We start from the raw sequence: 19,733 nt of genomic DNA, 5'->3' as shown, positions 1-19,733 counted from the left end.
ATAAAAGTTGATTCCTCATATTTATGTAGTGCTTTAAAATTTACTAGTTCCCTCAAATATACAAGTTCATTGAAATATACAAGTTCATTCCCTCTTTTGTATTTCTCATGAGAAAATTGAATCCCAAGACATTTAATAGGCAAGCAAGGGTTACTGGGCCAAGGGATCAGGATCAGGACCAGATGACTGAGCTTTGCTGTAGTTAATAACATCCAGGGTGAGGACCAGACAGCTGAACTGCAACCTTTGTGAACCCATTCATTCTCTGGTAAACTCTTTGTTTTTGTCAGTGACATGTCAAGTGATCTCCTACTGAGCCTTTCTCCTGGTCTTCTCTCTCTCTCTCTCTCTCTCTCTCTCTCTCTCTCTCTCTCTCTCTTTCTCTCTCTCTCTTTCTCTCTCTCTCTCTCTCTCTCCCGGTCTTCTCTCTCTCTCCTGGTCTTCTCTTCTCTCTCTCTCTCTCTCTCTCTCTCTCTCTCTCTCTCTCTCTCTTCTCTCTCTCTCTCTTTCTCTCTCTCTCTCTCTTTCTCTCTCTCCCGGTCTTCTCTCTCTCTCTCTCCTGGTCTTCTCCTCTCTCTCTCTCTCTCTCTCTCTCTCTCTCTCTCTTTCTCTCTCTCTCTTTCTCTCTCTCTCTCTTTCTCTCTCTCCCGGTCTTCTCTCTCTCTCTCCTGGTCTTCTCTTCTCTTCTCTCTCTCTCTCTCTCTCTCTCTCTCTCTCTCTCTCTCTCTCACACACACACACACACACACACACACACACACACACTCATATTTATATTTCACTTCACTTCAAGTCATAATGGTACTGGACCCTACATGCAAACTTATATCCAAAATCGGACTTATAAAATACCTACTGATCTTTTGAACTAGAAATGACATTCTCAGGAAACATTCACAGTGCTCTGCCGTCTCCCCGTGCTGTGGCCTATGAGCGCCGGTTCCCTGGGGTTGATCTTGGGCTGTGCACATGCAGCATTTTGTTGACCTGACACAGTGGCTGTTGTGTTCCCTAGGTTCAGCTGCTTCCCCTCCAGTCCGGGACGTTGGCTTGAATTCTCCAGCCGTGGTCCTCCCCAGCAATTCGTGCTCTGTTCCTGGCTCAGACTCTGCCATCATCAGTAGGACAAACAATGGTAAATACAGCTACAAAAGGACTCAGGTGGTGATGGGAAATTATTGATGCAAACAACCTTTGGTTGGCTCTCTGGCCCTGCCTCACCTATGCCTAGCGATCTTTCTCAGCCTCATGCTATGCACAGGCCTCTGCCTTGGTCGCTCTGTCATCGCCCTGCCCTTGAGTAGGGCTCCTGTGTTCAACATCCTTTACCCAGAAACCTACTCAGTAATAGTATTTACCCTGACTGGTTCCCCTGTGGAAAGGCGTCACAGTATCCTTCCTTTTTGCCTGACGAAGTTTCCTGAGAAAGCAGAGCAGGTGAGAAAGGTGTGCTTCTGGCTCACCTCTGCAGGTTATGCTCCACCAGAGCAACGGGGTCACAGGACCTTAAGGGAGCTGTCGCACAGCATCTGACATCAGAACCAGAGAGCCAGGAACACGTGCATGCTAGCATTAGAGCCCCTTCATCACTCCACCCAGCTCGTGACAGGAAACAGTCCTGTCCACCATTAAGGTGTGCCTCCCCACATAAGTTAATGTCATCAAAAGGATCCACCATAGGCAAGCCCAGAGGCCACGCCTCCCAGGTAATTCTAAATTTTGTCTGGTGACACTATCGAAGTCTCTATCAAAGTGACATTAAAACGACTGTGCAGAACCCAGGTGCTCTGTGGACTCTGCCACCCTGCAGAGTGACTTGAAGGCTGACTTGCTTCTTGCCTCTCTCATTGTCCCTCTGGAGTTGGAGTTGGGGCCATTATTATCTACAACGATGGGTCCGACTTCTGCTTCTTTGTCTGCGCTAGGTTCGGATGAGTCTGCAGCAACGAAGACCCCTCCCAAGATGGAGGTCGATGCTGCTGATGGCCCATTTGCCAGTGGACACGGCAGACACGTCATCGGCCATGTGGATGACTACGACACCCTACAGCAGCAGATTGGGGAAGGGAAGCTGCTGATCCAAAAGATACTGTCTCTCACGAGGCCAGCACGCAGCGTCCCTGCACTGGACGCGCAGGGCACAGAGGTGGCCACACCTGACCTCTTAGTTACTCCCGTCCTCTGGCTGTAACTCCTTTGCCCCAGCCTTCCTTCTGTGCTTCCCATCTCCCAGCAGCCGGGGAAGTGGCTTATGTTTATTCTGTAGGGACCCTTCTCTGTCTCCCAGAGAAGGCTGACTTGATATTTTGATGGAGAACTCCAGAAAACCCTGCACTTTGATAGGAGTGCTGGCATTGGAAGGGAGCAAACCTGATAACCCAGGTTTCCCTGTTCAGACTGAGCGGAGGAGGGGAGGCAGCCATCAAAGCTCTACAGGGCACTTAGAGGTTGAGAGGGAGTAGGCACCAATGATGATGTCATTTGAGAAGCTGGACACTCATGGGTGCTTGCATAGGATAGCCGAATTCATCTACAAGGACCCACTTTTGAAGAGCAAGATAGAGTTCCCTATTGATACGCACAACAAGGCACCATAGACATGCTCTGTCCTCTGTGGTTGCGTTAGAGACAAGGGAGGTACAGCTTCTTAGTGGATGTAACACAGGGATGAGTTTTGAGGGCTTATAGGGCAGGCATCTGGGGGAAGGGTTCCAGGCAAAGGGACTGGGACTGTAAGGGGAAGCCAGGGTTTCCAGCAGGCCTCTCTTCTGTGCTTGTTGACACAGGAAACATGAGCCCCATGCTTGGAGCAACAAGATGCCCCAGTTCCAGTGATATTCATGACTCCCCGTCTTCTTTCCCCAGGCACCAGGTACCAAAAGTGTCCATGAGCTTCGGAGCAGCGCCAGGGCTCTGAACCACAGCCTAGAAGAGTCAGCTTCCCTCCTCACCATGTTCTGGAGAGCAGCTTTGCCAAACTCTCATGGTTCTGTACTGGTAGGCGAAGAGGTAAGAGGCTGTGGGTTCGGCTGGTTAAAGCCTACTTTTCCGTGCCAGTATGGCCCCGCCCTGCTCCTGACTCCTTGGCTTTCTTGATGGTCCAGGGTTATATGGAGAGTTGGGATGGGCAGAATCTTCATGGGACCTCCTGGAGCCTCAGAGCTGCCATGGCCCCATCGCTACAGTTCTAACATGTTCATTTCCCACCCTCCAACTCTTGATGAGTCACCAGAGAGAAGCAAAGAGTATGGCAGGTAGACACAGTCAGCCTGCATATCCAGACATTTCCAGGTCTTGTACCCTGAAGTTTAGCTGAGCTGGTCAAGAGACCTGCTTGTCATTTGGCCTTCCTCATCCCTAAGGTGCATGTGATCAAAAGTCCATAGGCCAGCACCATGAGCAAATGGCCTCTTAGCCATGTTCTGGGATCTCAACAGTTTTTACAGTTTGTGTCTCTGGGTCAGGCCTGGGAAAGTCAGCCACCTCCTGGGGTCTCTTGTCTCTCAGGTGGGTTGTGGCCAGCAGAATGTTAGAGGCATTTTAGGATCTCCCCCAGACTCCAGCTGCAGATAACTGTTACTGCCGTCTTTATGGGCCCACCTGTGCTAATTCAAGGTGCTTCATATCTCTGTGGTGGCAGATATCTGTAGACAGTGCCACTGTCCTCTGGCCAGTCCCCTCTCTTCAGATATAACATCCCTGAACTCCTAAGTGTCACTCATGATGAGTAATTGAGGATATTCTACTGGACCAAACAGAGCTCTGGCTTTCGTTTGGGATTTGGTGTTGGTCTAGAGCGAGGTTCTCACCAGCAGGCTTCAGTTTCCCTCCCCATTTCTGTCTGATGGCCTGGTCCTCAGCTGTCTCCTGCTGGCATTAGGGGAATTTTAATGGCGGGAATTCAATAAAAAGGTGAGAAGATAGCAATCCACTGCAAAGCTCAGGGTGTGTTTAGCCTGGGAAATGTTGTCTGAGTCTATCCCTCCTCCTCAGGGAAAACTGATGGAGAAAGAACTCCTAGACCTGCGAGCCCAAGTGTCCCAACAGCAACAGCTCCTTCAGAGCACTGCTGTGCGTCTGAAGACGGCCAACCAGAGGAAGAAAAGCATGGAGCAGTTCATCGTGAGCCATCGTAGGTGTCCCTGGAGGACATAGGGGAGGGCTTTTCCCGACTCCCAGTCTTGCAGCTCATGAACCAGAGGGACTCAGGACTGTTGAGAGAGGAGCGAATGAGATAATGGGGGTGGTGGTGGGGGTTATAGAAGGACGTGGCTAGCAACAGACCACACCCAGTAGCAGAGAAAGTGCTTTAGGGAGACGTGCCAAGCTAGCCCGACTCAGCTGATAATTTCCACATCTGTGGGGCCATTTTATGTTTCCAGTGACCAGGACCCATGATGTCTTGAAGAAAGCACGGACTAATTTAGAGGTAAGGACAGTGCTGTAGCTCCAAGCCAGCCATACCCCTCAGCCCACTGCTCTCATCCTGTCTGTGGGGCCCCTTGCTAGCTGACACTCTAAGAGGTTTCTGGTTCAGTGTAGGGTGTGGTCCCTCAGCAAGCCCCGCCTCCCTCCCCTGACCTCTCTGGGTGCCCTCATCTTTGTCATTCTCCCTCCCTTTCACTCTAGTTTTCTGTCCTTTATGTGGGATTGGTAGGCCAGGGAAATGTAGTGCAGTTGCCTCATGAGGACAGAGACATTTGGAGTCTTCCTGTGAGACCCACTGTGCACTCAAATTTCCTCAGGGGCTCTCTGGAAAAGAAAGCAGAGTAGAACCTTACAAATTGCCCCGGATGCACTGTGAGGTGGGAAGCATCCTTGTCTGTAAAGCTTCCGAACAATCTTTATCCTGACTCATTGGTGTAGAAGAAAACCTGAAAATAAACACTGCCTCTTAAGAGGAAAGATGGTCTACCCCTGGTAGGACTTCTGTACGATTACCACAAATGCCACAAATGCCAAGTGCTGCCTCTTCCCCCGGAAGAGGGTGAGAAAAGACTTGGTGCAGATGATGTGGCTAAAGATCAGAAACCATTCTCTGAGGGTAGGCTTGCCGCTGCCAGAGAAGCTGAGCATCTATCTGCTCAACACTTCCTAATCTCAGCAGGGCTAAGACCCACGCGGAAAGGGGGCTGGTCTGTGATGTAGCACACTCTTTTATCTTGGTCTAACTTCCCTTCATTCTTCTCTGACAACTCCTTTCTTTCCCGAGCCTCTGTAGCACAACACTTACAAGATTGCCTCTGTGCAGCCATATTCCTGTCCCAGCCAAGGTAACCCAGCATCCTCTGCAACACTGGCTCAGCCTGTGGAAGCTTTCCTCTCTGTTTCCTTAGGCCCCTGGAAGGCTGTCAGTGCTAGGCCTGTCACTAACTGGCTGTGTGGCTTTGGCTGACCCAAGGTAGACCTCAGCTCCGCTTGCCTCTGAGGCCCTGCTGGCTCCGCCCCTCTCAGAAAGCTGGGACGTTAGGGGCTGGGGATTTAGCTCAGTGGTAGAGCGCTTACCTAGGAAGCGCAAGGCCCTGGGTTCGGTCCCCAGCTCCGAAAAAAAAGAACCAAAAAAAAAAAAAAAGAAAGCTGGGACGTGCACTTAGCAGGAGGACTTCCCGCTGAATGTCCTCACAGCTCCTCTTTTGCCTAGCACTTCTTTCTTGGGAAATATGAAGGACCCTCTTGGTTTCCGTTTGCTTATTTGCTTCGGACTACTTGATTTGGAACATGAATGGGCTCCTGAAGGAAGATGGGCGGGGTCTGGCCACTCGACGTACAGAGGTATAAGTAGCAAGAGTCCAGGGGTGTGAAAGGCTTCCATCTAGTCTGGCCTTCAGGAGCTTCTCCAGGCCACACTCCCCCCCCTCCCCTGTGCTTCCTGCCTTCCTAACCAGGCTCCTGGCTCCAGCAATATTTGCCTCTCACTCCAGCCTCCAACAGGGCCTGAACACTCATGCTGACTAGGTGTGTTTTCTTCTTGTCTGCAGATGAAATCCTTCAGGGCCCTGATGTGCACTCCAGCCTTGTGACCCTTGCCTTCCAGGAGCCACATAAAAGGCGAAGCCAGGAGTCCTTAAAACAGCAGGAAGGGTGGGCCTGCCCGCCCCTAGTACAGCTGCCTGTCTGCTGAGGAATACCTGGTCCGACTCCTCCCCTGCTGGAGCTCCACGGAAGGGCTCAGAGATGTGTCCACATGGGACAGGCAGGAAGGAAAGTGGCATCCTGACAATGAATATGATTAGCCAAGGCCCACTGGGCCCAGCACTAAGCAAAACTCATGTAGACTGTGTAGAAGGCCCCCCGGCACTGCTTCTAGACAGCCTCAGCAGCACGGTGCCCACCTCGTTACAGTTCTCACCTCAGTATCTGTCCTCAAGATAGCCAACTCAGGGGAACTAGGACCTTACCACCCACAAACAGGATGTATGGTCCCAATGCCAACGCTCCTCAGACAGTTGTAAAAGCACACATCATTGAGTGGCAGCGTCCAGCCGGACACTGTTGGAGACTACCAAACCCCTCACTGACCCAGTCTTGGGCCAGGCCAGCTCTGTGGGCCAAGTCTGGTAGTACTTTGGTCTCTACCACCACACCAGAGAGAGTCTATATAGCAAATGTGGTAACTTGTAGGTGCCCTGCACTTAGCCTAGCACCTTCTGTTTCTTACGTGATCTCAAGTTGAACCAACTTCCTTAACTCTGCTGTCCCCTGTAATCCTAACTTCCCTCAGGGGAATTGGAGACTGGTGGCCACATCATGCCTATTGAATGTCTAGTGAACAGCATATCGGTGCCTCTTAATGGCATGGGCAAGGCCTGCTCTGTACTGAAGACTGTGTCTTCACAGTGCTCATAGGACGTGGGTGTGTGTATAAATGTATAATATAGATTTATATATGTCGCTATGGCTATGTGTTGAAGGCCAGCATAATGTGCAGAGCGATGGGTGAGAAGACGCTAAGCAGTCTTTCTTATGGCTATTAAAGCTAACTGTGTATAAAGAAATTACTTCCCTTTGCTTCTCATTTCTGTACCAGTTCCCAGAACAAGGATATAGAATATGAAAGACATGCTGCCACCATCTTGTGTCCCGCAGTGTGCGCCTTATCTTAGCTAGTCTGCCAAGGACCCCGAGTGTGAACCCTAGTCCCCCATGGATTCCACTTCAACAAGACGAAATAGATGATCATGAGCCAGGAAAAACTCACCAAACTGCAGACACAGTGTGTGCATGTGAGAAAGGCACTGCCCACAGGAAGAAGAAGGTAATCAGTAGAACAGCCACCGCGGGTGATAAAACCTGCAGTTCTTAAAGAAGTTAGGTGTGAACACATATCTGATATTGAGGAAGGGAGCATGTTTACAAACAGTGGTCCATTTTGACAACCATGAAGTTCAGCCTTCACTATTACAGGCTCCCCTGAGACAGAGCAGCTGACAGAAATGCTTCCCGGTGTCCTAAGCCAGCTTGGTGCAGACAGTGTGACTACTTTAAGGAGACTGGATGAAGCTGCCCAAACAATCTGCAGATGGAAAAGCACCATTTCCTACTGGAGAGGAGGAGGAGGAGGAGGAGGAAGAGGAGGGAGAGGAGGAGGAGCAGGAGGAGGAGGAGGAAGAGGAGGGAGAGGAGGAGGAGGAAGAGGAGGGAGAGGAGGGAGAGGAGGAGGAGGAGGGAGAGGAGGGAGAGGAGGAGGAGGAAGAGGAGGAGGAGGAGCAGGAGGAGGAGGAGGAATTAGTAGTAGTAGTAGTGGTAATAGTAATAGTTAGTGGTGGTAGTAGGAGTATAGCAGCAGCAGCAGCAGCAGTAGTAGTAGTTCCAGCTCTTGTGGAGAATTTTGATAAGACTTCTAAGAACGAGACAGACTGAACTGAGACAACTTCTGAAGGACTCACAGAAGTTATAGGAGCTGCTATTTTAAATCATGACCACTTTTAAAATTCTTCTATGGATCTGATAAATCTAGATCTCTAACATTCTAAGTCCAGGCCAACTGGACACTTCCACACTTTTTTTGTGTGTATATACAATTCATTCTGTGTGGCAAATTAAGCTGAAGCAGCCAGGGAATAAAATTTTAAAAAGATAATAAAATGCTTGGCCTAGTAAAAAAGGAGAAGGGGGAAGAGAAAATGAAGAAGAAGAAGAAGAGGAAGAAGAAGAAGGAGGAGGAGGAGGAGGAGGAGGAGGAGGAGCAGGAGGAGGAGGAGGAGGAGGAGGAGGAGGAGAAGAAGAAGAAGAAGAAGAAGAAGAAGAAGAAGAAGAAGAAGAAGAAGAAGAAGAAGAAGAAGAAGAAGAAGAAGAAGGAGAAGAAGAAGGAGAAGAAGAAGAGGAGGAGGAGGGAGAGGAGGAGGAGGAAGAGGAGGAGGAGGAGAAGAAGAGAAAAAGAAAAAGAAGAAGAAGAAGGAGGAGGATGAGGAGGAGAAGAAGAAGAAGAAGTAGTGGTGGTGGTGGTGGTGGTGGTGGTGGTGGTGGTGGTGGTGGTGGTGGTGGTGGTGGTGGTGGTGGAGGAGGAAGTGGAGGAAGAGGCAGAAAAGGAACTAGTGGAGAAAGAAGAGGGGTGAGGGGCAGCAAGAGGAGGAAGGGGTGAGGAGGGGGAAGAGGAGAAGCTATCATTAAGAAACCCAGAGGCAGAGCTGGAGAGATGCTCAGTGGCTAAGAGCACATGCTGCTCTTGAGAGGGCATACATTTGGATCCCAACAGCCATGTCAGGTGACCCACAACTGCCTCTAACTCCAGCTCCTGGGGTATCCACTGACACTGGTCTCTGCAGACTCATGGTGTACCCATGCTACCCCCACACCATATACTTTAAAATCATAAAAATAAATTTTAAAAAAGCCAACTGAACAATCACCAGAAGCTGGAGAGAGGGCTCAGTGTTAAGAGCAAGCACATGCTGCTCTTGAGAGGACCCAGGTTCAGTTCCCAGAACTCACCTGATGGCTCACAACCACCCACAGTACAGGCTCCAAGGGAGGCAGCGCTCACCAGGATGACCCACTCTCTTCAACTTGGCTCTACCACTGACCCTTTGCCGCTTCCCTAAAAAGGTCATGAAATTAGGAATCTATTGAGAAGCCAGTCCACTCGTGAAGTCAGAGCTCTCTGACTGACTGTAACTGCTGGTGCACCCAGCGCTTCACTGACCTCAGCACTCTCAATCCAAGGACTTTGAAGGGGAGTCCAGTGTTGGTCACCAGGGACAAGGAGGCATCGGAAGAGACGGGGAGATTTTCATCAGAGGATGCAAAGCTTCAGTTTCACAGAACTGAGTTCTAGAGACCCAAAGGACAGCATTGGAACTGCAGTTAATGTTTTCTACTCAAAATATGCAGACATTAGGTCTAAGTGTTCTCAGCAATACTTATACACAATGCAACAGAAAGGATAGACAGACTGGGCTGGGAGAAGGCTCAGTGGGTAGAGGAGCTTGCCAACAAGCCATGACATCCTGAACAGTGGAAGAAGAGAACCGAGTGCTTCAAGTTACCTTTGACCTCCGCACACATGACCACAGGCATACATAATAAGTAAATAAATAAAGGTAATAAAAAGTCAGATATACTAATAGCTCACTGTAGCAATAGTTCATCATATATACACATCATATATATATGTATGTATGTGTATGTCAGAGTAGATATATTGTCAATATATTCAATTTCAATATAAAACCTTTCCAAGATAGTTAAATATTGACAATACAAAGCATATAGCAAAGATACAAAAATCCATATACTGAATGTGGGATTTGGGGAGTTTTTGTATGCTTTAAAAAAAAGTCTGTTTATTTCTCCAATGGCCTCAGGAGGAAGGAGGAGGCAGAGGAAGAGGAGGAGGAAGATGAAATACCACCCCTCTCAATTTTAGCTTACTAGGGGGAAGTGATTAATGCTTTGTCAACCTTAGTCAGACTCCTCCTGAGGTCACCAGTGCAGAAAGGCCATACCACCTGTGCTTGCACCGTCAGAGCCCTATATGCCTTGACCTTTGATTCTGAAACCTCAGCTGCTCTAACCTCGTGGTCCACACTTGTATAAACCTTCTCCAATCTTCTACTTGGGTTCACTGGTCCCTGGTCATTTAGAGTTACGTAGAACCCACCACCATCATCATCATCTTCATCATCAGTGTCAACACATGGAGTCGTTCAATATGGTCCCTTCTCACGGCACACCCTGACATCATACACACAGCTTATTTTAAAGCCTTAGTGGGCTACACCGCCTTGAAATGCGTGAAGCGGAGCCACTTAGCGACCGTCTGGCTCTTATTCAATAAGGGGAAATACTGTGTTATCTGTTAAGCCATCCAGCGTATCCGACATCCTACCCCATCCCACTATTGGGTTTTTCAAGTCCTTAAGCCAACTGCTGTGAGTGACCCTTTTCTCTCTTACAGCTCTCATGAGCAATCTGTCTGAATGCTGCAGCTCCTATACAACACATGCATTAACCAGTTAGAGATGCCAAAAAGAAGAGACGCTTCAATTCCTTGCCCACAGCAAGGTCAGCATGTGGAAATCTGGAAAGCTTCTACTCTTAGCCTAGACTATTCATTCTAATAAGCATCCCACATGACACTCTCCTTCCTGTGAGGCCACTGCCTGCTGCCCAGATGCTAAGTCACATCAGGTCTAGCCTCTCCCCAGGGTGTTTCTCCTCTCTTCCTGCTCAGTCAGGCCTGGTCCCTGAAGGCTCCAGATGCAGAGGACAGCAGGACACCAGGACAAAGGTCCCTTTCCTGGTGGAGTATCATGTGAGCTGGGTACCTGGAGGCATCTTGGGGTAAGGAAGTCCTGTGGCCACTTCACTCAGCTGAGCTTTAAGATTAGATGCTCAGCTAACCCGTGCCCTTGTCAGTTGCTCTTGGTAGCCCTACCTGAAGGCTGTCAGGGCCACCCTGGGTAAGGAGGGCCTTTAAATTCTGTCTGAGGAAGAAGAGTGCCTCTCTCCCTTTAACTGACCTTAACTGCCCTAATTGGGTCAGCTGTCATGCTTGAGTTTCAGTTGGAAAACTGAATTCCCTTAGGTAGGAAAGAAAGGAAAATACATAATTAAATCCCAGTGAATAAAAGGTTATTAGAACGTTGACAGAAGCTAGGCGATGGTGGTGCATGCCTTTAATCTCAGCACTCAGGAGGCAGAAACAGGCAGGTCTCTGTGAGTTCAAACCCAGGCTGCTCTACAGAGTTCCAGGACAGTCAGGGCTGTAGAGAGACATCCTGTTCTGGCTAGAATATAAACACACCCTTAATACTCACCTTTAATCCCAAACAACGAAGGTAAAGTTAGTTTGCAGAAGGAAACACCCATGTTTGAAAGTGATGTCTAATAGAGTGGCAGAAAGTGACAAACCAGAGAAAGATTTGACAGACTAGGAAACGGTCAACACTCATGAGAAGAGAGGGGAAGGGGAGGTACTTAAGGGAGAGACAGACAGCACAGGAGGAAGAGGGTACAGTACAAGAACACAGGAGAGTTCCTGGACAGCAGTGCAGTGGAGTTAAGGGGGAGAGTAGAGCTGCAGAGAGGGAGAAGGAGGCAGTTTAACTGGGAGAGTTGTGCACAGACACATTGAAGAGAGAACAAGCTAGACACAGGTACAGACAGATGAGCAAGAAAATGAGAAGAAGCCAGAGGATTAGAAAAGAGTGCTAGAGTTAGTTTGAAGCCAAGCCAAGCAATTCAGAGGCAGAGAGAAAAGCCAGTTTGAATCAGTCAGTGTGGAGAAGAGGTTGAGGCAGAACGCTGAGTTGACCAGCCAGCCGGAACTCAGAAAGAACTAGGAAGAGGTGGACTTACGTAGCAGTAAGTCTCAGGCTGAAAACATTCTAGTCCTAGACTAGACGGAATGGAGACTAGAAGCCTCCAGGACTAGGCCGAGGTTAGCAGAGGGAGGCGGAGAGCCCCAGATGACATTACATCATCAGGCCAATAAAAGTTACTTTAAAACAAACAAAAACCATTGCTAGATACACTATGAGGATATCTCCTGAATTTTTCAAAAGTAAGTTCTTGGCCTTGTCCAGTAATTTTAATTGTTAATTATACTACAAGGGTGGGTTTCTGGAGACCAGTAGACTGCAAGAGTTCTTGTACTCTGCAGGTTTTTTTCCTTGAATACTACCCCTGTAGTAGTCAGGGTTCTCTAGAGGAACGGGACCTATAGGATGAATACACATATATACACACATATAGTTTATTTTTTGGCTTATGTTAAAATAGTGACCGTAACTATCTCACATCCAAGGGATCAAGAACCTGTGGTGGAGGTTGGGCGCTGTGGCATTTCCAATCTGGTTACTCTTCCCTGTTTACTTGACTGGATTCACAGCCACCTAGAAGACACACTTCTGGGTTTGCCCCTGAGGGAGTTTTCTAGAGAGGTTTAATGGGAAAATGGAATATCCAGAAGGCATGGCCCAGATTGAAGGTGGATCTTCCCACCTCAAAAGATCCAGATTGAAAGTGGGTCTTCCCACTTCAAATGCCCGTCACGGGTGGATCTAGCCACTTGGATTTTGGTTCATTCCAGATGTAGTCAAGTTGACAACCAAGAACAGCCATCCCACCACCCAATTCTGGGCCCTTCCTGCTCCTCTAGCTCCTCCCTGTGTGGCTGTCTAAACATGACCTGTGAGTACAACATGAAGGTCGGTCATGAAGGACCGTCAACTGTGGGGTACCGTCTGGAGAGACTTTTCAGGTCCTTTTTGTACCCAAATTCCAGGATCCAGAGTCCACCGCTGCCTCTAAGCCTTCATCCGCATCTCATTACTAAGATGGGCCTGTTGGTTCCTGCTGTTGACGTCTCACCTGCTGGACTTAGAATTTCAAGCTCCTTTCAGTGTGAACTGGTGAATTCTGTACACTCCAAGAGCTCAGCACACACCCCGCCAAGCTTCGTTAACTTAGAGGCCAAGCTCTCCAAATAAGTAGAGATTTTTGTCTGTGTGGACAGGGCAAAAAAGTGGCAGAACAGGTGCTGCTTTATTCTATTTCCAGCAGGACGAAGGTCACCGCTTGTCAACCATTTGCCTGTCAGAGAGTAAAGAGTTTAGCTCTATGTCCACATACCTCCCACCACCCTCTGCTCCTGTTTTCACTGCAAATATTAAAAAAATTGTTTTAATTCTTTATAACTTATTTGGTCTAAACTTTGAAAATACACACAAAGTCAAAATAAATGGATTGTAAAGTAAAACTCCAAGGCCATCCTTGGCAGCACAGTGAGACTGGATCACACTGGACTTAACAGAGTCAAAAATAAGAAAGAAGGAAAGAAAGAAAGAAAGAAAGAAAGAAAGAAAGAAAGAAAGAAAGAAAGAAAGGAAGGAAGGAAGGAAGGAAGAAAGGAGAGGAAGGAGAGGAAGGAAGAAAGGAGGGAGCCTGTAGTCAAAAAAGTAGTCCCTTTGCAGAAAAGTTCATCCACACCTGAAATGGATGGTTTCAACGAGGTTTTGGATTTTTGATCTGGGGCTGTATCTGTCACCTACTTTGAACTGATGTCATGGTTAGATGGAACTGAAGAACTTTAGGGGAGAAAATGATCTTTCTTTATACTGGGGAGAGACAACTCAATGTCTTCCTCAACCTGAGTCTGTCACCTAAGAACACCCAGGAAGTGTTCTATGAAAGAGGTCCTTGGGGATCAAAATGCTACTAAGGGAGCTAACGAGATGTCTTAGCCACTAAGAGTTTGCTGCTCTTGTCAAGGACCAGAGTTCAGTTCCCAGCATCCATGTAAGACCACTCAGAACTGAGGTAACTCCATCACCAGGGGACCTGACACCTTCTTAAACATAGATACAAATAATAAATATTAAAGTAACAGGTTCCCACTTTACTCTTTCCAAGTTTTAATTCTTAAGAATCTCCAAATTAGAGGATGTGAAAACTTTCACAAGTGCATATTCATTTAAACCTTACCAGCGTTTACCAAATCTTCCTGGAAAATGTAAAGAAAATGCTGTCTAAAATGGCAGTGTGCCTACCACCTCATCGGTGACCTTAACCTGGGGATGGTGTGAAGCAATACAGTTAGAGAGGAAACAGCAGGTGGAAGGAAGAGTGGATCCTGAAAATATGAGGGCAAGGAAGTGGGGGCGGGGGGCGACAGGGACAGCCATGAATGTGTAGAGAGCACTATTTTCTCCTTAAGTCCAATGCCCTGCTCCTGACCATCACTCTGGGTGGCATACCAAGGACACAGTGTGATCTGTAGGAGCTGTTTTGAGAAGCTCGTGGGTGACCAGGTCATGAAGATTCCAAGCACGAACTCACACACCGTTATGCTCCCCCTCGGGTGTTCCGGGTACAGCAGTGTGGAGGCTGCAGGCACCAGGAGGCGGGAAACAGAATGTAGCTACCTGAGTGCCTACACCTTCTCCTACTCATCGCTAATAAGGGCAACTAGGGCTTTTCTTTGGACACACCTCTAGGTGGGCTTCTCTGGGAACCTACCCAAGTAAAACCACATTTTGTGTGCTTTCCTGGGGGCTTTTTCCCGGGGGCTCCGCAGGCAAGGAAGAAGGCTCTCTGTGGTTGTGAAATTCCTAAAATTTTAACAGTTGATTTTGGGGCTGGAGAGACGGGAGCATTGACTGTTCTTCCAGAGGTCCTGAGTTCAATTCCCAGCACACATGGTGACTCACAACCATCTGTAATGGAATCCGATGCCCTCTTCTGGTGTGTCTGAAGACGGCTACAGTGTACTTATTTAAATAAATCTTTTTTTAAAAAAAAAGTTAATTTCGCCTTTTGTGGCAGGACATTGCCTGTTTGGGGTTCACCCAAAAGATAGGGCCAAGAGAATACATATTCTTCCCCATCTTTTCCCGTAGCCCTTTCTATGTTGACTATCTTTGCCCCCCCCCCCAAACACACACCTCACCACACTGTCTCTCAGGAAAAGACAGTGTGTCAAGGAGGACTGGGGTTGGACCCTAAGCAGTGGGGAATGTTACAAGGGGAAGGCAGAAAGGAAAGCACAAAAATGAAGGGGGAAGGAGGGATTGGAGTCAGTGAATCAAATCCTGCTCCGGAAAATCATTGGAGGCCACTTGAGGGTTGGGACATAGACAGCTACAAAGAAAAAGCAAGGGAAGCTTAGGGCAGGGATTTTCCATCGCAAAAGAAAGCTCCAGCAACATGAACCAGGCTGGGGCCTTCCTAAGGGCCTAAAACGCCCTTCTTTGTGTCCAGTCCCATAAAAGTATTTGTTCTCATTCCAGAAGGGGAAAACTTAAAGAATAGGCAGCGTTGTGTTTTATAAAAAGAAAGAACCAGGAATATGTTTGGTAGAGTTGTGGTATGGTGAGGTGGAAGAGGGCGCCTCTGCCAGCCCATGCTGAGGCACCCCTTCCCCCTGAGGGCCGTCATATAGTATAGAACAGCTTATTTAGGGCATGGGGAGGGGAGTGAGGTGGGGTGAGGGGTGGATTTGCAACCCTACAGCCAATCAGAAGCTGCTCAGCACAGTGATTTCATGGTGTGGTGGTGCAAATGTTAGACTCCGGATCCAGCGATCCGTGTTTGAATTTCAGTGGGAAATTTCCCACTTAGAGGAAACCAAAGTTGCTGTCTTTTACTGTGAAGCCTGAACCCGGCTTGAAGGCATACTCACTTTGTTTCCCTTCTGAGTCGGATATGATCCCAGTATCCCTGCTGCTCCTCTCTCCTGGTTCTTGCTCCTCAGGAGTCAGAGTCACAGAAATGCAGTTCTCATTTGCGGGAGCTCCGTGGAGAAAGTGCTGGCCAGTTCATCCTTGCAGGCCTAATTCCAGGCGTGTGTTATATATATGTTATATTGGTGGAGTGACTGTGTTCTTTATTTATACTTACTGAGTGCAAACCGTGGGGGTGAAAAGGGCTTTCCCAGACTCCAGCATGTTTATTTCAAGTGTCCTCTTCGATGGCTAATCTTGGGTGGTCAACTTGACAGTGTGTCAAGGAAGAGAGAGCCCCATGTGGGGAGTTGCCTAGATCAAATTGTCTGGTGGGCATGTCTGTGGATCATTCTCTTTAATGTTAATTGGTGTAGGACGGCCCAGCCCACATTGGATGGTTCATACCTTAGGCAGGTATGCGTGAGCTGAATAAGAAAGCTGAGCCAGAGCCTGAGAGCAAGCCAGCAAGTAAGCTCTCTCCACACTTTCTACTTCAAGTTCCCACCTAAAGGTCCCGTCTTGACTCCCCTCCACGATCTATGAAACAAAATAAACCCTTTCCTACCCTAGCTGCTTTTGGTCAGAATGTTTTAAATCAGCAACAGAAAAGCAAACTAGAACACCCTCAAAATGTCTGTTCTGGAGCAGGCTGGTCCCCAACTCTGTAACAGGGAGGATTATGCAAGATCTATGGCAACTATTGTCTGTATTTTTTCTACCAGTGCCCTAAGGTATCCCGCAGAGATGGGGCAAGTAAGGGGCCTCAGGAAGCTTATGGGCGTTTCTCTTTCTATCTCAGGAGCTGGCCTGCATCGTTACTTCGGATCTTCACAGACTGTGGGCCCCGGTCAGAGTCCATAGAGGAATGGGATGTTTACCCCAGCATTCGGAACAAGAGCAGTCAGTACCCACTGAGTCACGGAGGATGGGCTTCCGCGGGTAGCAGAGGAGCCAATGAGCACTACCGAGAGAGGGAAGCTGTTGAGTAGCCAGAGAGGTTTACTTTCCTGAGAAACACCAACCCAGATCTGAGGGGCTGAAGATCTTTCCATTCTGGCTCCTCAGGTTACCTGGGGGAGGGGACCGCCTCCTTGGCCAAAGCATTGGGACTTTTTTTTTTTCCCCCAAATCTCCCTCACCTCTCTCGACCATCTCTGTGGCATTTCTTTTCAGGTCCCAGACTGAACTCTCTAAAAAAAAAGTTATACTTTTCAGTATTTCGCAACTACCCAAAATTCCAACCACAGGAAAACAATTATTTAAATTTCTCCAGGCGCCTATACGTGAAGACTATTTATTTTCCTCTTACATTCCCACGGCCTTCTCCAACGGAGTTTTCCTGGGGCAGAGCTCTGGGGCTGAAGCTTCAGCTGCTGACTTCGGGCTAGTGGCCCGGGGAGGAGCCACTGCGATCTAAGCTCAGCTTTTGATCTCAATTTAGAAAACTGCTGCGGCCTCTACTGGTTTCAATAGAATCTCAGAAGTTTAATGAACTGAAACGCATTGAAACTGCTCAAACCCAAGAAGGGCTAAGCTGGTTTAAATTCCCTTCAACAGATGCAGGAACAGGAGAGGGAGCGGCGGGTGTGCGGGAAGCCAGGACGTGGTACGCTGCCTCGCGGGTGTGGGAGATCTTTCGTCCCCAGGTCACCTGAAAACATGGCAGACCTGAGGGTCGCGGAGTCGCGGTATGGCAGCGAGCCCCGGGCCAGGCCGGTCGCAGAGGACAGGATATCCTATTGCGGTGTCGTGTTCAGGCAGCTACGGTGTGGATTGGTGTCTCTGAACGGAGAGATAGGACGCAAATGCGGCAGGCAATTGATCTAAGGCAGGTGTGATGCCAGGGCCTGCTCCCCTTTCCTTCCTGTGCTAAGTCAGGGATATGAACGGAAGGAAAATAGTTCCTGTGTGAACTAAAGAGATAGGTCCCACCGAGATTTGAACTCGGATCGCTGGATTCAGAGTCCAGAGTGCTCACCATTACACCATGGAACCATATATGTGGAGAGGCTTTGACTCACGATAGGTGACCAAATCCATTTTCGACTTCCATCGTGCCCACGATTTCTTCATCAAGCACTTTTCTTACAGTCAGGATCAGAGCACCCTAATTCACAACCGGAAGAATCGCACATACGATCGTTCTGTTCCGCTCTTGGCGTGTGGGGTGTAGCGGGGTAAGTGGCTCTCAGAGAATGAGAAAGTGGACTTAACACTTTGGGAGCAGGGAAGTGCAAGGCGGTTTGTTCCTATATAGCTGGTCTCTTGTTCTGATTTACAATCCCTTGCGCAGGCGCTCTCTGGCCCACCCCCCGGAAAAGGTTTATTTTGTTTGTAATTTTTCCCCCGTATTGTCCAGAAAGCTCTAATGATTTCTATCCCGATTCCCTAATTTCTCTTCCAGCCCTCACCTCTTTACTCCTTCTTAGTCCTTGTCCCTCTCTTTCGTGCTCCTCAACCCCCGGCGCAGCCCAGGCCACAAATCATCGGGAAGTTGCAGCCATGGGAAGAAAGGAAGGCGGGCCCCCTCTGGAGGAGCGTCGCAGCATCTCTGGTCAGAATGCTGTAGGGTCTGTACAGGAGACGGGGCGAAACGATCCGGGCAGCCCTTCGAGCCAGGGCAGCGCTGGCCTAAGGTGAGTACGGGACAGAGTCAGAGGTAGGGTCTCAGTGACGCTTCGCTGAATCGCCCGGAACTGCAAGATTGTGCTTGAGTACAGTGTTTCTTTCGAGCTGGTGGCAGCTCCTCTCAGCGCCCCCTCGTGGCTACATCAGCACGTGTACGGAGAGAGAACACGGGTCTTTGATGCCATTAAGATGAGGAGAAAACTAGGTGATACTTGCCACTTTAGAATGAAAAGGTCAGCAAACTACAGCTGAGATCGATGTAGGAGGGGAACACGCGCTTCCGTCCTGGCGTCAGGTGGTAGTTGAGAAAGCATCTACATTTTACTATTCAGAATGTGGGTGGTTTCCCAAATACAGTCCTAGAGATCACGGGAAAGCACATGACTGTGTCATAGACCCTTAAAACTGCTGCAGCTTAGACCTGCAAACACCGGATGGCACAGACTGTCCCACTCAGACCTCCACAGCTAACATCTGGCCACTACTAACTCTTTTTGTCTTTTGAGACACAGTCTCTTTGTAACAGCCCTGGCTGTCGTGGAACTTGCTTTGTAGACCAGGCTGGCACTGAACTCCCAGAGAGTCTCTTGCCTCTGCCTCCTGAGCGATAGGATTAAAGGCGTTTGCCCCCACCCCCACCTACTAATTCTTTAATGGCGGACAGAGCTTTAGAGTCTGTGTGGGAGTAGACACTGAGGCCATGGATTTTCCTTAGACTGGGTTATATTAGTTTCAATAGGTGCTGAGGTTTGGATTATAAATCTTCAATACCCCTCGCTTCTCCTAAGGTTCGTGTGAAGACTAGGCTCCAGCACTTTTGAGCACAGATTTCATCAAGGGAGTATTAGGAAACGCAGCCTGCTGGGAGAAAGTGGGTCAGCGAGGGGCAACTTTGAATTGTATGCCTTGTACAGGTTTCTTTCTCTCATTCTCCCTCTTCCCTCAACTCCTGACGGCCATGGACGGAGCATCTCCACAGGGCCATATGCTCCCTGCTCTGACATGCATTGACTGTGGTAAAGATCCTGCCTCACCTTGGGTTGACAGCAAGGTGCCAGCCAAGCACGGGCAGGAACCTCTGAGATCACCAGACCAAAGAAACCTTTTCATGCTTCGTTCTCAAAAAATAACAGCAGGGAATTGCAGCTTCGGTTGTTTTCTGGTCAATAGTGGTTGTCCTGGGGCAGCCTAGAGGAGTAGAATTTAATTTTTCTCAAATTATCCTTTTATTAAATGAGTACAAAGCAAATAGATTCATGTATTTAAAAAGAGAAAAATAAGAAAAAATAAGAAAGATGGCTCAACTGTTCCCAAATATGGAAATAATTTAATCTGGAAAGAAGAGTTTCTCCAAGGAGAAAGTCCTGAATATGTGACAGACACATATTCCTGGGAAGATTCAGGGAATACAGCTCCGACTTCCTGTGGCTGCTTGGAGAT

At 48.5% G+C, this 19,733-nt stretch overlaps 1 protein-coding gene, 1 long non-coding RNA gene and 1 other non-coding gene across 37 annotated transcripts in view; 1 reads left to right on the top strand and 2 right to left on the bottom strand.

Annotated features, from left to right (window-relative positions):
- Pde4dip (phosphodiesterase 4D interacting protein) overlaps positions 1 to 6,998 on the top strand; it is a 196,936-nt gene extending 189,938 nt beyond the window's left edge. For 12 of the 33 annotated variants that reach the window (XM_017591079.3, XM_017591075.3, XM_017591078.3 and 9 more), the window contains 7 exons: positions 1,016 to 1,135; positions 1,926 to 2,146; positions 2,866 to 3,009; positions 3,994 to 4,132; positions 4,383 to 4,429; positions 5,222 to 5,273; positions 5,979 to 6,995. In XM_017591079.3, the coding sequence (XP_017446568.1) occupies positions 1,016 to 1,135; positions 1,926 to 2,146; positions 2,866 to 3,009; positions 3,994 to 4,132; positions 4,383 to 4,429; positions 5,222 to 5,273; positions 5,979 to 6,121 (866 nt within the window). In that variant the 3' untranslated portion in view covers positions 6,122 to 6,995. Of the gene's footprint in view, positions 1 to 1,015; positions 1,136 to 1,925; positions 2,147 to 2,865; positions 3,010 to 3,993; positions 4,133 to 4,382; positions 4,430 to 5,212; positions 5,274 to 5,978 lie in introns of all 33 variants that reach the window. The other 21 variants (XM_063282460.1, XM_063282458.1, XM_063282454.1 and 18 more) reach the window with 6 other exon arrangements.
- On the bottom strand, positions 20 to 19,083 carry LOC102550575 (uncharacterized). 3 transcript variants are annotated; one of them, XR_010063889.1, is made up of 3 exons: positions 15,623 to 19,083; positions 7,199 to 13,035; positions 20 to 4,211 (listed from the first exon to the last, which is right to left on the bottom strand). It is a non-coding gene; the product is annotated as an uncharacterized LOC102550575 (long non-coding RNA). The 3 variants fall into 3 exon arrangements; XR_010063890.1 differs by lacking the exon at positions 20 to 4,211 and having other exon boundaries at positions 6,188 to 9,062; positions 9,143 to 13,035; XR_010063891.1 differs by lacking the exon at positions 20 to 4,211 and having other exon boundaries at positions 6,188 to 9,037; positions 9,143 to 13,035.
- Positions 17,589 to 17,660, bottom strand: Trnaq-cug4 (transfer RNA glutamine (anticodon CUG) 4). The gene has a single exon. It is a non-coding gene; the product is annotated as a tRNA-Gln (tRNA).
- Positions 19,084 to 19,733: the final 650 nt, after the last annotated feature.

The sequence above is a fragment of the Rattus norvegicus genome, chromosome 2 (genome assembly GCF_036323735.1).
Source record: "Rattus norvegicus strain BN/NHsdMcwi chromosome 2, GRCr8, whole genome shotgun sequence".
In the NCBI taxonomy this organism is placed as follows: Eukaryota; Metazoa; Chordata; class Mammalia; order Rodentia; family Muridae; genus Rattus; species Rattus norvegicus.
Note: the sequence above shows the minus strand (reverse complement) of the source record. Positions and strands in the feature narration are given on the sequence as shown.